Source organism: Mercenaria mercenaria, chromosome 12 (assembly GCF_021730395.1).
Source record: "Mercenaria mercenaria strain notata chromosome 12, MADL_Memer_1, whole genome shotgun sequence".
NCBI classification, from domain to species: domain Eukaryota; kingdom Metazoa; phylum Mollusca; class Bivalvia; order Venerida; family Veneridae; genus Mercenaria; species Mercenaria mercenaria.
The window spans coordinates 53,786,546-53,801,883 of NC_069372.1; the positions used below are offsets into that span (position 1 = coordinate 53,786,546).

Here is a 15,338-nt window from a genome sequence, read left to right on the forward strand (position 1 = left end):
ACTAAAAATCAAAAGAAAAGTGGGGTCATGTTTGATGCAAGAAAAATAATTTCAGTCAAACACACAAACTGCAAAATCAGCTAAAAACTGCAACCCCAAATTATACTTGTGGTGTATGATCTAAGTTTCCATGAAAAATTTTGTAATGTTGTTATTTCATTATGAAAATGCTACCTACATGTCAAGCATAGATCTGTCATGTGATTTTAGCAAAAAAAATGCAAAGAAAATAAGGAAAATAGCTCTACAGAGCAAAAAAAACTGAGGACTATTTGTATCCGCCATTATGCGACTACCATTTTTTTCGCGCCATTTTTCTTTTTAGTGTCTGTATGCCTACAAAGCCATTCAGAAGACTTTCTCCTCTTTTATCAGGAAACATATGGTTTTAATCCATCCAATGTACCATAACAGCAGATCTTCTAGTTGCTACGGTTATGTTATGTTATCTCATCTAAGGTATAATATAGAGGGACAGAAATAAGTGCATTTTGTAGGTAATAAGTGTAGAGGTTGGACATGATATGGATTTACTGAAGAGAAAATGGTGGTTGTTATTTCATTTAATTTCTATGATTTACAACTAAAGGTATTTTCTTAATACATGCACTTACAATTCAGTATGAATAAATGCATGTTTACATTGTGATTCTGTATAGATTTCAATAAAATAAGTGTATGTTAGAATTCAAAGATTTATCAAATTCATAACACAATAGCTTTAAATGCTAGCTGATTCAAATGACCTGTATACTTTCTTATATGGAAACTAGTTAATAAATGTATGTTTCTCTTTGTCTATCCATATTTCACAAAATCAAAGATGGAATTTCTGTTAGGTGCATGGTTTATCAAATGATTTGTATAAAACTGCATCCAAATGATCATGAAAATGTTGAATGATTGCTAAATTTGTATCATATATATATATACATTATTTAACAAATTACTATTTGAATAATTTTAACAGAAAGACCTTTTCAACAGTTACTGCATATCTCTGCAAATCCAGGCTATTCCCAGTCACATAAACGATTTGCCAAAACTGTATGCATCAGGTTTCAATTAAATACAGTCTGTAGTTAGGAATATATCAGTTTGATGAAACGCATTCCATTGAGTGATCTATTAAGCGATCTATTATATATGCGTTCCGTTTAGCGATCCATTATGCGATCCATTAAGCGATCCATTATACGATCTATTATGCATTCCATTATACGATCTATTATGCGTTCCATTGAGCGATCTATTGTGCGCTCCATTAGCGTGTTGTTAAATGACACATTTATGTTAATTAGCCCATTTGCATGTGAAATTGGAACACGGTTTTGATGGTGTTTATTGGATTAACAACTCGCTTGCGGATCATGGTTTTAGTGGCGTTTATTGACAGTGTTTATTGGGCCTTTTTTTGTTTGGGTAGTTGTGTTTACTGAGTGATTATTACATTAAAGCTAGATTTGCACTGGAGGTATTTTAAAATTTGATGATTTTCCTGTCATGGTTGTCGGCAATGAAACAGTATTTTCCGATATTCAATAGAAATGCAAAGTTGTAAAACTATTATTACCTCACTTTGCCTATCTTAGTACACTTTATACAATGTAGAATGGAAATAAATGATTTCTGAAGCCAGGTGGTACGTTTCAAAAATCCCCATATCTATCAAATGCAAATGTAACGGATAGTCTGTTCCACTTATCAATCTAGCAATACGGAGTTAATATGTAGTATATAAACGCGTGGAAGAGTCTAATGTAACGTTTCACCTTTAATTCTTGGTGGTGTTATTTCGTGTAGTTTCGCATCCTTTTGCGTGTTTTTGATGTTGTAAGCGACGGATAATGTCTGCTTCCGTCTCAAAAAAATATTTTTCTTAATTTTGCAATTGTATCGATATAAATCGTGCGATTTCGTTGTCATCTTGTCAGAATGAATACGATAATAAATCCACTTTCAAAATTTAACAGGTAAGTGTTGTTATTTCGTGAAATTGATAAAATTGTCGGTTAACTTGACCTTGGTATAGTGTGTTAGAATTCGGATAATTTGTAAACGGACAAATGTTACAACTATCATGTTGTTATTAATAATAAGAACATGATTTAGTAAAAGGTTCCTTCTACCGCACATATGCAGTACTCTGTCTTATAAGAAAATCTGATTGTAGCCTCAGACACTTGTCTTGGGGTCTGGAACCCCCACCCCCCTCCAGCCCAAACTACTTCACACCTGTATATATTTTTTATTATCATCATTGTATATCCAGACCCAGACACTAATCACACAAATTTTGTTAAACTTATTTGAGCTAATTTAAAAAAAATATATAATACCCCATGTTTTTTTTAAAGGAAGTGTCTAGACTCTAGCCGTCCAGTAAGCGGACGCCTAGCCTGCGTTCTAGCCATCCGGTATGTCCGGTTACCGTACGGCTAGCAAATCATCAGGGGATTTTCTAGCCGTACTGTAATTTGATTTCTTAATTAATAAGTAATGGTTTTATATAGTTTAACTGTTATTTATATATAGTTTAACTGTTATTTACTTAAGATATCAATACTTACCTGGAAACAAAATAGTGTGTGAATACATACCAAAGAATATTTTCCATCATCTCGAATTGATTACTGATTACGAGATCTTGTGTGTATACAAATCCTTCGAGATTCTATTTTTAGAAATGATAAAACATTGATTGCTGAAAGTCAATGTTGTTTTTCTAACAGCCTAAACTTTAAATCTTATTATTTTAAACACAAAATTAGAAATATTTTTTTATGATGAATGGAAATTATTAAGCTTATAAAAAAGGCAATTCATTCATTAATTTTGACTTTTATTTCGAAATAAAATGAACGTTTAAGTACTGTTTTTTATGCCCCCGAAGGGAGGCATATTACTATTATTATTAGTTTTCAAGTGTCCGTTCGTTTGTTCGTTAGTCACAACGTTAACTTTTTGCATGAAGGCACTTTACACGTGAACCACAGCACCCAGGACCTTCAATCTTCACATGCTGATAGTACTCATTGAGTACACGACCCCTACTGACTTTAGGGTCACCAGGTCAAAGGTCAAGATCACGGGCCAAAGTTAACTTTTTGCATGAAGGCACTTTACCCGCGAACCACTGCGCCCAGGACCTTCAAACTTCACGTACTGATAGTACTTATTGAGTACACGACCCCTACTGACTTTGGGGTCACCAGGTCAAAGGTCACAGGGGCCGACGTTAACTTTTTGCATAAAGGCACTTTACTCGCGAACCACTGCACCCAGGACCTTCAAACTTCACCTGCTGATAGTACTCATTGAGTACACAACCCCTACTGACTTTGGGATCACCAGGTCAAAGGTCAAGGTCACAGGGGCCAATGTTAACTTTTTGCATGAAGGCACTTGACTCATGAACCACTGCACCCAGGACCTTCAAACTTCACATGCTAATAGCACTTATTGAGTACATGACCCCTATTGACTTTGGTGTCACCCACGTCAAAGGTGAAGGTTACCAGATCAAAGGTCAAGGCACTGCGGGGGCATTTGTCACCATTAGTGACAGCTCTTGTTTTTCTAAAAGTTGCCGCTATTGAAATTAAATGTCATTTAAAATAGTTATTCATTGAAAGAATATTTGAATACTAATATATAAAAGTGTAGGGAAGTATTTCAAAATTAGTTGTTTTAATTCTGAAAATTCAGTGAAAAAGTTGCTAATATTTAAAAATTCTGATCCAATAAAATCATTGTTTTGCCCCCGACCAGATGAACAGATTTTTAATGAGTGACGTCACAGCGATCTTGCCATTATTGATTTCGGCAATCTTTCATTTTATCGGCTGAATAATGCAGTGATTTATTCGACACCATTAAAAGTAAATCTTTAGTATCACACAAAATTTTGTTCGCAGATAAGTATCGATATCTTAATTTAGTAAATAATAGGTATCATTACTTATTCATTAGGAAATCTATTACCGGATGGCTAGAACGCAGGCTAGGCGTCTGGTTACCAGAGGGCTAGACACTTTCTTTTTTAAATTAGCTCAAATAAGTTTAACAATGTTTGTGTGATTAGTGTCTGGGTCTGGATATACAATGATGATGATAAAAAATATATGCAGGGGCGTAGTAGTTTGGGCTGGAGGGGGTAGGGGTTCCAGACCCCAAGTGTCTGTGGAGAATATGAGAAAAGGGGACATAATATTCAAATGATGTTCTGAAAAAGTTGTTTTGGTCCATATCTAAACAAATATCAGAATTCAACTTAACTTTTTCAGAGCAGTTGCCCTTACCCCACACCTGAGTGGACCAGTACGTCAGATAATATTATAACATGCTCTTGCCAATTCTAATTCGCCAGTACTATTGTAAAGGCATTACTTAAAATTTGTTTTCATTTAAAGTCTGTTGGTAGTCAGCTTTGCACCAGTGTACAATCAACAACAAAAACCTTTGTCACTCATGATTCCAGGGACTTTTCCTGTTATAAAATGACTTCAGTAAACAGTTGGTTGATCCCCAGCAGAAAAAGTTTATATAATTTTATTTGATTCAAGGATAGAAGGCAAAATTCTCCAAATTCAGTTGATAAGATATAAATGATTAGTAATAATGTGGTATCAGAAAATTGCATTTGAAAACTGTAATACAGTACAATCGCAGCCCTACGAAAAACAAAGGGACAGGCTTTTTCTTTTGTAATATAGCATTTTTGTTCGAGCGCAGCATATGAAATTTCTTTAATGCGACACCATAATATCTACACATCGTAACAACTACCCAAATGTACACGTCTTGATATTACACATGAGATTTTCATATCGGTTATATGTACATCGGGGTTTACTACACAAAAAAAAAAAATACAAATCTAATTCAAATATGAACTCAGAGGGTATCTGGAATGTAAAATATAATGAGGACAGGATGTGTTTTTTACTTTTTATACCCTATACATAAATATAAATGCATACATAAAACATATACAGGAACGCGTAAATTGCCTATTCCGATTAAGCTATCCTTCCATATGACCTGGACCGTTCGCTGAATTGCTCGGAATAACAAAACATCAATTTACAGATGATCAGGACTTTAATATTTATTCTTATCTTCTTTATGCAGTGATTGTATGAGACGTATAGATATTGAAGCACGTGTGACTGGTGGGCCATCCGATCCGATATTTATATGAGAAAAGATTAATCACTGTAATGTCAAGTAACTTGTGTCAGAGTGTACAGCGTAATGTGTTTCGCACTTAATTTGTAAGTTTTCACACTTTAATTACTGTTTACGCCCAGCTAATGGACAGTGACACTTTCTGCTCTAAAGCATTTTTCACGCATCACCGTGACAACCGTTCAACATAGCGCCAGAATGGAAGGTGTGAAAACTTAGCCGGTACAGGTATTCATAAAATTGCAACTCAAACAAGTTGAAAACAGGCCATAAGGGCATAACAATATATTTGTAGGAGCGCATTTTTCGTAAAATAGCATTTTCATAAAACTTTCATGTAACATAGAAATAAGAAGGAAAGCAGCCGGGACCACAACACCTTTTCGTAGTATACTGGTATTTCGTTAAATTGTTATTCATAGCACCGCGAATGCACTGTATAAACACGATTTTTTTCAATTTAAAACAAATCTTTTTCAAAATATAATAGCAGTTGCCAAATTTCTTGCTGCAGACAAGACCTGGAGTAGTAACTACTAAAATTGTCATAGCTGGCTAAACAAGTTCTTGTCATATATGTTACAATAAAACTTGAAAACTTAATTCTGGTAAACTACCATAGAGAGAATAATTCACAGCTACAAATTTAGATATAGATGATGAAAATTAATGCGTCTTTGGTCATATTAATTAAAATTGAATAGCAGTATAAGGATGATTCAAATATATAAAAAAACAACAAGGATCTATGATTCTGTCAGCCTCGTGTAGGTCTTGAATAAAATCTAGTATTAGAGTGCATCAGTTAAATTTCTGTTAAAATTTTCTTCATTAATTTCCCAAATCCCTTATTTATGACAGATTTTCATCCATTTTATCGGAACTTGGAAGATCCCTAGTTTTAAAGAAAATACCTGTTAATGAATTCTTATAAAATAAACAGTTCTTGAAATTTATGGTTGCCCAACGGACAACTTTACTAAGCAGTTTTGACTGGAAAAGATTTTGAACTTTCATTGAGAAGTTACATGTGAGGGCTAATACTGTAATACATTGTACTACAAACAATGATATCCAGTATGCAATGTATGTAGGAATACTTTTGACACTGGTCAGCGACCAGCGTTTTTTACCTTATATTAAATATAAATGAAAGCTGCAACCTTGAATACAACTTTTTCAGACTGTCTCTGCTGATACTTCAGAACAGGAAGCTTTCTAACAAATGTAAGTTCACAACTTACAATTCTGTTTATAAGAGCTTTTACAATGCTCTCTGTATAATGGACAGTTTCGGCAATCTGCGTAGGTGATGACTCAAGATTGTATATTCACTGCCTTAATACAAACTTAAATGAAAGATAATAGAAAATTGTAGTTGAGAAGTTTCCAAATTTATGTTTGTTTCCATTTGCAAATCAGTTGTTGCATTAGTATTGATCTAGTTCTGATTATTTAACCTTTATCCTGCTAAATTTCTATAATGGACTGGTCCATCATTAAGTTTAAGCAATACCACTTACTATTCAAAGGGGTGTTCACTGAAAATTTACTGACTGAACAGCAAACAGTGCAGACCGTGATCAGCATGCACAGATGTGCAGGCTGATCATGGTCTGCACTGGTGGCAAAGGCATTATCGTTTGCCGCCAGCAGGCTAAAGGTTAATTAACCTTATTGTTATAATGGGATACTGGTCCCCAAAAAATAAGCCTTATTGTTGACTCTTCAGTTGGTAGAAATAAATGTTTGCTGACCTGTGTCTGAGTAGATTTGAATTTAAAATTGTTCTTGTGTCAATATTTCAGCATCAATAGAGAAGATTCTGATAGCTAACAGGGGAGAGATAGCATGTCGAGTGATCAAAACAGCTAGAAGTCTGGGTATCAGAACTGTCTCCATATACAGTGAGGCTGATAAAAATGCGCTACATGTTTCAATGGTAAAAGGGGCCATTTTGCTTTGCTTATGTCAGTTCATTAGTCTGAACATTTAGTTCGATCAGTAGCTCTCCTTCAATGATAAGCTCTATTGTTTTGTTCATGTCAGTTGGTCAGGCCATCAGTAAGATAAAACCCAAGTCCCAATCTGTCTCTAGTTACGTCCCCTGATGTTCCATCCACAGTCACAAGCAACGGCTATTAAAAATTGATGTAACCAAGGTACTTCAGTCTTTAAAACTGGATTGTTAACACAGTAATGATTTAATGGCAAAAAATAGCAAATTTTCTCCTGCACATGGTTTTATGAAACACATGATTATTATGTCATGTTATGAGCATTTCGCCATACCCAAAGAAAGTCACCCACTGACATGTATCCTAGATTTGTTTTTTATCATTGATGAGATCACATCCTTAATTATTACGTCGCTGTAAGTGCATTTCTTTCAGTGTTACGTACTAGTGTCAGATAGCAGTTATTGGAAACACATTGTCTCAGGCAAATTCTAAGTGTGTTTGCGCAATTGAATTTGTACTTTATAAGGAACTACTAGTTACTGAAACATTTGAATACACAAAACATTTTTATGGAGAGTTCTAGCTCTATAGCTTATAATTTTTAATTCCCTATTCTTTTATGAATGTCTTGGGGATAAACTTTGGTTGACAAATTCAGCACAACTTCACACTGTGATAAATGCCATATGTTAATGGCAGATCATTGGATGAGTGGGCGATGCGTCCTGTGATGATTTGATGACAAAAAATATATGTCTAAAGCCATTTTATTTTTCACCTCTGACTTGCATAGAGAAGTCAACAATTACTTGCTGAGAATACTGGTACAGAATCCAGAACACTGCTTAAGGTTCTCTGGCTGCTATTACAATAACTGAAAGACTGTTGAATAACTGCACTAATCATAAAACAATATTACAAGCAGACAAATATATTTGCCATAAAACAAAGATACTAATTGCCACCAAGCTTTCTTTATAGTCAAACTTAATGACGTTTTATAAAGTTAACTAAGAGGTGGACAGATTTACAATTTCTATTTTGTTGCTATGGTTACAGGCTGATGAAGCTTACCACATAGGTCCGGCTGCAGCGAGCCAGAGCTACCTCTGCCAGGACAAAATCATTGATGTAACCAAGAGGTCTGGGGCGCAAGCCATCCATCCAGGGTATGGGTTCTTGTCAGAGAACGTAGAATTTGCTGAACTTTGTGGAAATCAGGGTATTATCTTTATAGGACCACCCTCCACAGCAATCAGGGACATGGGTATTAAAAGGTAGGTTTGTCTTTTTTCTGCAGTCTTTGGTATTTTATCACCATTTGATAATGCATTAAATGAAAGCAAAGATTTTGAAGACTTTGAAAATTTGTGCAGCATTTCTGTGCAGTATTGTTTTAGGAGCCATAGAGAAGAAAAATAACAGGTGCAAGTTCTTTAAAAAGGAAAAGATTTTGATTTGATTTTGTTGGGTATAAGGTCACACTGACACATTAATAGGTCATATGGCAACTTCCAGCTTTTCAAAGTGGAGGAAGACCCCAGATGCCCCTCTGAGCATTATTTCCAGCACAAACAGGCTCCTAGGTAGAACCACCAGCCTTCCAGTCAGCTGGCTGGCTTCCTCACATGGAAGAATTCTGCACCACATGTTTGAACTGGCAGTGGTGAGGGGCATATGATTTGAAGTCACTGACCTTAGCCATGCAGGCACAGAGACTCCCTCCTTGTTAACAAAGAGTCGTTAGAAGCTTATCAGTAGAGTATTTTTGATGAGTTTGTAATTATTAATGGCCCATTGGAAGATGTTTTTCCATATATTCGACATATTTTTAAGGATCCAAAATGGTTTTGTTTGGTTTTAAATAACACCAACAAATTTGGTAATAAGACGGCTTTTTAGCTTTTAAGGATGGTAGAATACTCTAAGGTTGCCCAGTTATATGGTATTTCAAGGTTGGCCTGCATAGTACCATTGGGCTTCCTTAAGCCAGCTGGGCTTTATCGTATCAAAGAATTCTAAATCCCTTACAGGGTTTTGAACTAGCAGCATTGAGGGGCTGCTGATTCAAACTCATAGCCTTGACAATTCAGCCACACAGGTCCCTGCTCCTAAACAGCTGTGGTATATTTTAATCCTTATTATTATTCCCACTTTCTTAAGCCCATGAAACAGGACGTATTATGGGAACATATGTTGTAGGCAGGTGGGTGGTGGGCAGTGTCCACAAAAATTGTCTTCTCCATAACTTGAGAAGTTGACAACCAGTGTTCACCAAACATGAATGTTTAATGGTATTAGATCTTGGCTAAGTTCAATAACCAAATGAATCATTCCTATGACTCAACTGTTACAGCCCTTGAATTACTCGAAATTTCAACAGTTTTCAGTCAACTCAATAAATAGAATACTTTTAAAGGGAAATTTTAATATTTGTGTTTAGCTTATATTGTGACAGTATGGCACTCTTGCTTTACAGTACATCCAAGGCTATTATGTCAGCAGCAGGTGTTCCTGTTATAGAAGGTTACCATGGTGATGACCAATCAGATTCTAGATTGAAACAGGAAGCGGCTGCCATTGGCTACCCAGTTATGATCAAAGCTGTCCGAGGTGGAGGTGGAAAGGTATGATGACTTTATTAATTCTGGCAGGTTTTAAAGAGTTCAGCAAATTCTAAGACAAGTTAAAAATTCTTTCAGACAGCTTAAATAAAATAACATTATTTTTTAGTTTGAAACCACTTTTGAAGTTTTTAATTCATTTATAAAAAATCTAAATAATATTCTAAAAGTTAAAAATTCATTTTTAAGACGGGCAGAAGTAAACATAAAAAAGCACTGACCTAAGTATTTTTGATAAACTCAAATCAATGTACTTTACTGTAGTTTCAGTTCAGATTTCTTTTAGATCATTAACATGAACTGTTGACTAATTGGTTCTTATTATTATTGACTAATTGGTGGTTATTTGAATAATTATTTACATATGATCAATTTTCTCTGTATTGCATATGTTAGGGTATGAGAATATCCATGACAGAGTCAGAGTTTGATGAACAACTTGAATCAGCACGGAGAGAAGCTATGAAATCATTCGGAGATCAAGTCATGCTTATAGAGAAATTTGTAGAAATGCCAAGGTATGAAATGTTTGCTGTAAAGTCCAAGAAGTTAGTTCAATGTTCAGCAATTCTTTTTTCATGAAAGTCTACTAGGTTTGGCATGTAGTGAGGGCTGAAAACGGAAAACTATCATAAGTCATTGAATTTAAGTTTTTAGTTCATCGGCGATGAGCTAGTATGATCACAGCATGTCAGTTCTCCATTTGAAACAGTTATCATGTCTGAAACCATTTAACCTATCCTGATAAAACTTCACAATAGTATTCATAAGGTTGTCCTCTACCAAACTACCAGAAACAAAGCCTTGCAGACATGTTGCCATAGGAACAAAATGAAAATCTCTAAAAATCTTGTGCACTGGAACTGATTATCAGATTTAAAAATAATTTTGCAAAAGTGGTCATCTGGCAACTATTTACAGAAATAGCTAAAACAATTTCAGCAGTTATTGATCACAATATGTACTTAAATTTGTGATATCATGATTGTGAAAATATTGAGAAAAGGTATTGTCAAAAGGTATTGGCCCAGCAATGACAACCCGCAATGCTCATGCAGGTACATATTCTTCTTATGCTGTTTTATTTGGTATTTTTCAGCCATAAATGAAAATAGCTTTTTAATTACAACCTGATAATTCATAAATGACATACAATGAATATGTACCTAATCAGATGGAAAATGCCAACAGGCATTACTGAGCCACTACCTGAACCCTAACCCTGCTAAGTTTCTATAATGAACTTGTCCATCTTTCAATTTGGACAGTACCATTAACTTTTAAAGAGGGTGCATAGCAAAAAGATACGTAATGAATGGCGAACAGTGCAGGTCATGATCAGACTGCAAGGATGTGCAGGCTGATCATGATCTGCACTGGTCGCAAAAGGCAGAATCAGTCGTGTCCAGCATGATAAGGGTTAAGTCTTGTGATGTTCTATTTACAGACATGTAGAGGTGCAGGTGTTTGGAGATCAGCATGGGAATTATGTGTATTTATTTGAGAGAGACTGCAGTGTTCAGAGACGACACCAAAAAATCATAGAGGAGGCACCTGCAGTAAGTACTACTGGACTATAAATAACAGTCACAGTGTAAATGACTCAAGAGTGTCTATATGTATTTTATAGAAAAACTTTATATTTAGAAGAGAATTTATATACTTTTAAGATGTATTTTCTGTAGGAAATGTACCTCTATGGTTTCTGTAAGCAAGAGGTTCTGATCACTGACTGGCTTTACTCTCACCACTGTTTGTTCCAGCTTGACCAAAGTCAGTTGGGTTATTTCCTTTTAGGAAACCTTCAGACTAGCATAAAGAAAGGTTCATAGCTCAGTAAAGAGGTCCATCTGTATCTGCATGGCTGCGTAAAATGACAGGAGAATTTTTTATGCTTTTTTGCCACAGTTTTGGTTTGAAAGTTGCCATATTGGGGTGACTTAAAGTCTTGACAGAAAAAAATGAATGAAGAATTATCAAAGTATATGTATTTACAGCCAGGTCTAAGTGAGGAGACAAGGAAAGCTATAGGAGAAGCTGCAGTAAGAGCTGCACAGGCGGTCAACTATGTGGGAGCAGGTATAAGTATAATTATGTTGTACATTTTGTACAACACAATTTGTTTTCCTATTAAACGAAGAAGGCTGAAAGTGCGGCATTATTATGTGATAAAATTACTGTTTGTACACTATTGTAAATATGTCATACTGTCAAACTACATACTGGCACACTGAAAATGAATACGAGGCAGAATTTTGTGGAAATCTAAATAATACATCTCAAACAGTGAATTTCTCTTAAATTTAATTATTGTTTTTTCTTCCGTGATTTTATGTTAAATTGAACTAGTTAGCTCACCTGTCACAAAGTGACAAGGTGAGCTTTTGTGATCGCGCGGTGTCCGTCGTCCGTCCGTCCGTGCGTGCGTGCGTGCGTGCGTCCGTCCGTAAACTTTTGCTTGTGACCACTCTAGAGGTCACATTTATCATGGGATCTTTATGAAAGTTGGTCAGAATGTTCATCTTGATGATATCTAGGTCAAGTTCGAAACTGGGTCACGTGCCATCAAAAACTAGGTCAGTAGGTCTAAAAATAGAAAAACCTTGTGACCTCTCTAGAGGCCATATATTTCACAAGATCTTCATGAAACTTGGTCAGAATGTTCATCTTGATGATATCTAGGTCAGGTTCGAAACTGGGTCACGTGCCATCAAAAAACTAGGTCAGTAGGTCTAAAAAATAGAAAAACCTTGTGACCTCTCTAGAGGCCATATATTTCACAAGATCTTCATGAAAATTGCTCAGAACGTTCACCTTGATATATCTAGGTCAAGTTCGAAACTGGGTCACATGCCTTCAAAACTAGGTCAGTAGGTCAAATAATAGAAAAACCTTGTGACCTCTCTAGAGGCCATATTTTTCATGGAATCTGTATGAAAGTTGGTCTGAATGTTCATCTTGATGATATCTAGGTCAAGTTCGAAACTGGGTCATGTGCGGTCAAAAACTAGGTCAGTAGGTCTAAAAATAGAAAAACCTTGTGACCTCTCTAGAGGCCATATATTTCATGAGATCTTCATGAAAATTGGTCAGAATGTTCACCTTGATGATATCTAGGTCCAGTTCGAAAGTGGGTCACGTGCCTTCAAAAACTAGGTCAGTAGGTCAAATAATAGAAAAACCTTGTGACCTCTCTAGAGGCCATATTTTTCATGGGATCTGTATGAAAATTGGTCTGAATGTTCATCTTGATGATATCTAGGTCAAGTTTGAAAGTGGGTCACGTGCCATCAAAAACTAGGTCAGTAGGTCAAATAATAGAAAAACCTTGTGACCTCTCTAAAGGCCATATTTTTCGTGGGATCTGTATGAAAATTGGTCTGAATGTTCATCTTGATGATATCTAGGTCAAGTTTAAAAGTGGGTCACGTGCCATCAAAAACTAGGTCAGTAGGTCAAATAATAGAAAAACCTTGTGACCTCTCTAACTGCCATATTTTTCATGGAATCTGTATGAAAATTGGTCTGAATGTTCATCTTGATGATATCTAGGTCAAGTTCGAAAGAGGTTCATGTGCGGTCAAAAACTAGGTCATTAGGTCTAAAAATAGAAAAACCTTGTGACCTCTCTAGAGACCATACTTGTGAATGGATATCCATAAAAATTGGTCAGAATGTTCACCTTGATGATATCTAGGTCAAGTTTGAAACTGGGTCACGTGCCTTAAAAAACTAGGTCAGTAGGTCAGATAATAAAAAAACCTTGTGACCTCTCTAGTGGCCATACTTTTCATGGGATCTGTATGAAAGTTGGTCTGAATGTTCATCTGATGATATCTTAGTTAAGTTTGAAACTGGGTCAACTGCGGTCAAAAACTAGGTCAGTAGGTCTAAAATTATTAAAATCTTTTGACCTCTCTAGAGACCATATTTTTCAATGGATCTTCATGAAAATTGGTCAGAATTTTTATCTTGATAATATCTAGGTCAAGTTCAAAACTGGGTCACATGAGCTCAAAAACTAGGTCACTATGTCAAATAATAGAAAAAACAATGTCATACTCAAAACTGGGTCATGTGGGAAGAGGTGAGTGATTCAGGACCATCATGGTCCTCTTGTTTTTGTCTTCAGATGCATATTATCACTCTTGATGCATCCTTGTGATATAATTCTCAGTGATTTTCTTGGATGTTAAAATTACTGTCTGGGATTAAATATTTCTGTCATGGAAATTCTCTAAATCATAGCACCTATAAAGCCAAAACCTTTTTAATGGAATAATTGCCTTCCTTTTATCTAAAATAACCCTTTGAACAACAACAATAAAAGAAATTGAGGGGCTTCAGTAGCCAAGTAGTTAAGGTTGTTGGCTCCTAGCATAAACACAGAGACGTATGTTTCACAAGTTGTTAACAATGAAAATGAGGCTTGCTAATTATGAAGCTGCTAAATAAAGCCGATGCAAAATTTACTCAGTCTTTACTATTCCAACATCTGTATGACTTTTGAGTAAATATTTTCTCCTTCCTCGTATAAAATATATTTGTTCTTTACTTCATGGCTAAATCAGTAACCTGTTTATAAGTTGTCATTAGTGGACCTTAACTTTGAATACATCTACATGTATATTTATGCTCAATTTTAGGCACAGTGGAGTTTATCATGGACAAAAATCAGAAATTTTACTTTATGGAAATGAACACTAGATTACAGGTTGAACATCCTGTAACTGAAATGGTCACTGGTACTGACCTTGTGGACTGGCAGATAAAGGTAAGTGATTGACCCTCATCCTGTAACTGAAACGGTCACTGGTACTGACCTTGTGGACTGGCAGATAAAGGTAAGTGATTGACCCTCATCCTGTAACTGAAACGGTCACTGGTACTGACCTTGTGGACTGGCAGATAAAGGTAAGTGATTGACCCTCATCCTGTAACTGAAACGGTCACTGGTACTGACCTTGTGGACTGGCAGATAAAGGTAAGTGATTGACCCTCATTCTGTAACTGAAACGGTCACTGGTACTGACCTTGTGGACTGGCAGATAAAGGTAATTGATTGAGACTCATCCTGTAACTGAAACGGTCACTGGTACTGACCTTGTGGACTGGCAGATAAAGGTAAGTGATTAACCCTCATCCTGTAACTGAAACGGTCACTGGTACTGACCTTGTGGACTGGCAGATAAAGGTAAGTGATTGACCCTCATCCTGTAACTGAAACGGTCACTGGTACTGACCTTGTGGACTGGCAGATAAAGGTAAGTGATTGACCCTCATCCTGTAACTGAAACGGTCACTGGTACTGACCTTGTGGACTGGCAGATAAAGGTAAGTGATTGACCCTCATCCTGTAACTGAAACGCTCATCCTGTAACTGAAACGGTCACTGGTACTGACCTTGTGGACTGGCAGATAAAGGTAAGTGATTGACTCTCATCCTGTAACTTAAACGGTCACTGGTACTGACCTTGTGGACTGGCAGATAAAGGTAAGTGATTAACCCTCATCCTGTAACTGTGAAACTGTCACTGGTACTGACCTTGTGGACTGGCAGATA

General features: G+C 36.0%; 1 protein-coding gene across 1 annotated transcript in view; it reads left to right on the forward strand.

The window, feature by feature from the left end:
* Positions 1-1,817: 1,817 nt before the first annotated feature.
* The window catches only part of LOC123534029 (methylcrotonoyl-CoA carboxylase subunit alpha, mitochondrial-like), a 33,610-nt gene continuing 20,089 nt past the window's right edge, over positions 1,818-15,338 (forward strand). The window contains exons 1-9 of the mRNA XM_053520095.1: positions 1,818-1,973; positions 6,374-6,417; positions 6,999-7,132; positions 8,211-8,428; positions 9,631-9,778; positions 10,172-10,293; positions 11,223-11,334; positions 11,773-11,854; positions 14,422-14,549. Of these exons, the coding sequence (XP_053376070.1) occupies positions 1,936-1,973; positions 6,374-6,417; positions 6,999-7,132; positions 8,211-8,428; positions 9,631-9,778; positions 10,172-10,293; positions 11,223-11,334; positions 11,773-11,854; positions 14,422-14,549 (1,026 nt within the window). The 5' untranslated portion in view covers positions 1,818-1,935. The remainder of the gene's footprint in view (positions 1,974-6,373; positions 6,418-6,998; positions 7,133-8,210; positions 8,429-9,630; positions 9,779-10,171; positions 10,294-11,222; positions 11,335-11,772; positions 11,855-14,421; positions 14,550-15,338) is intronic.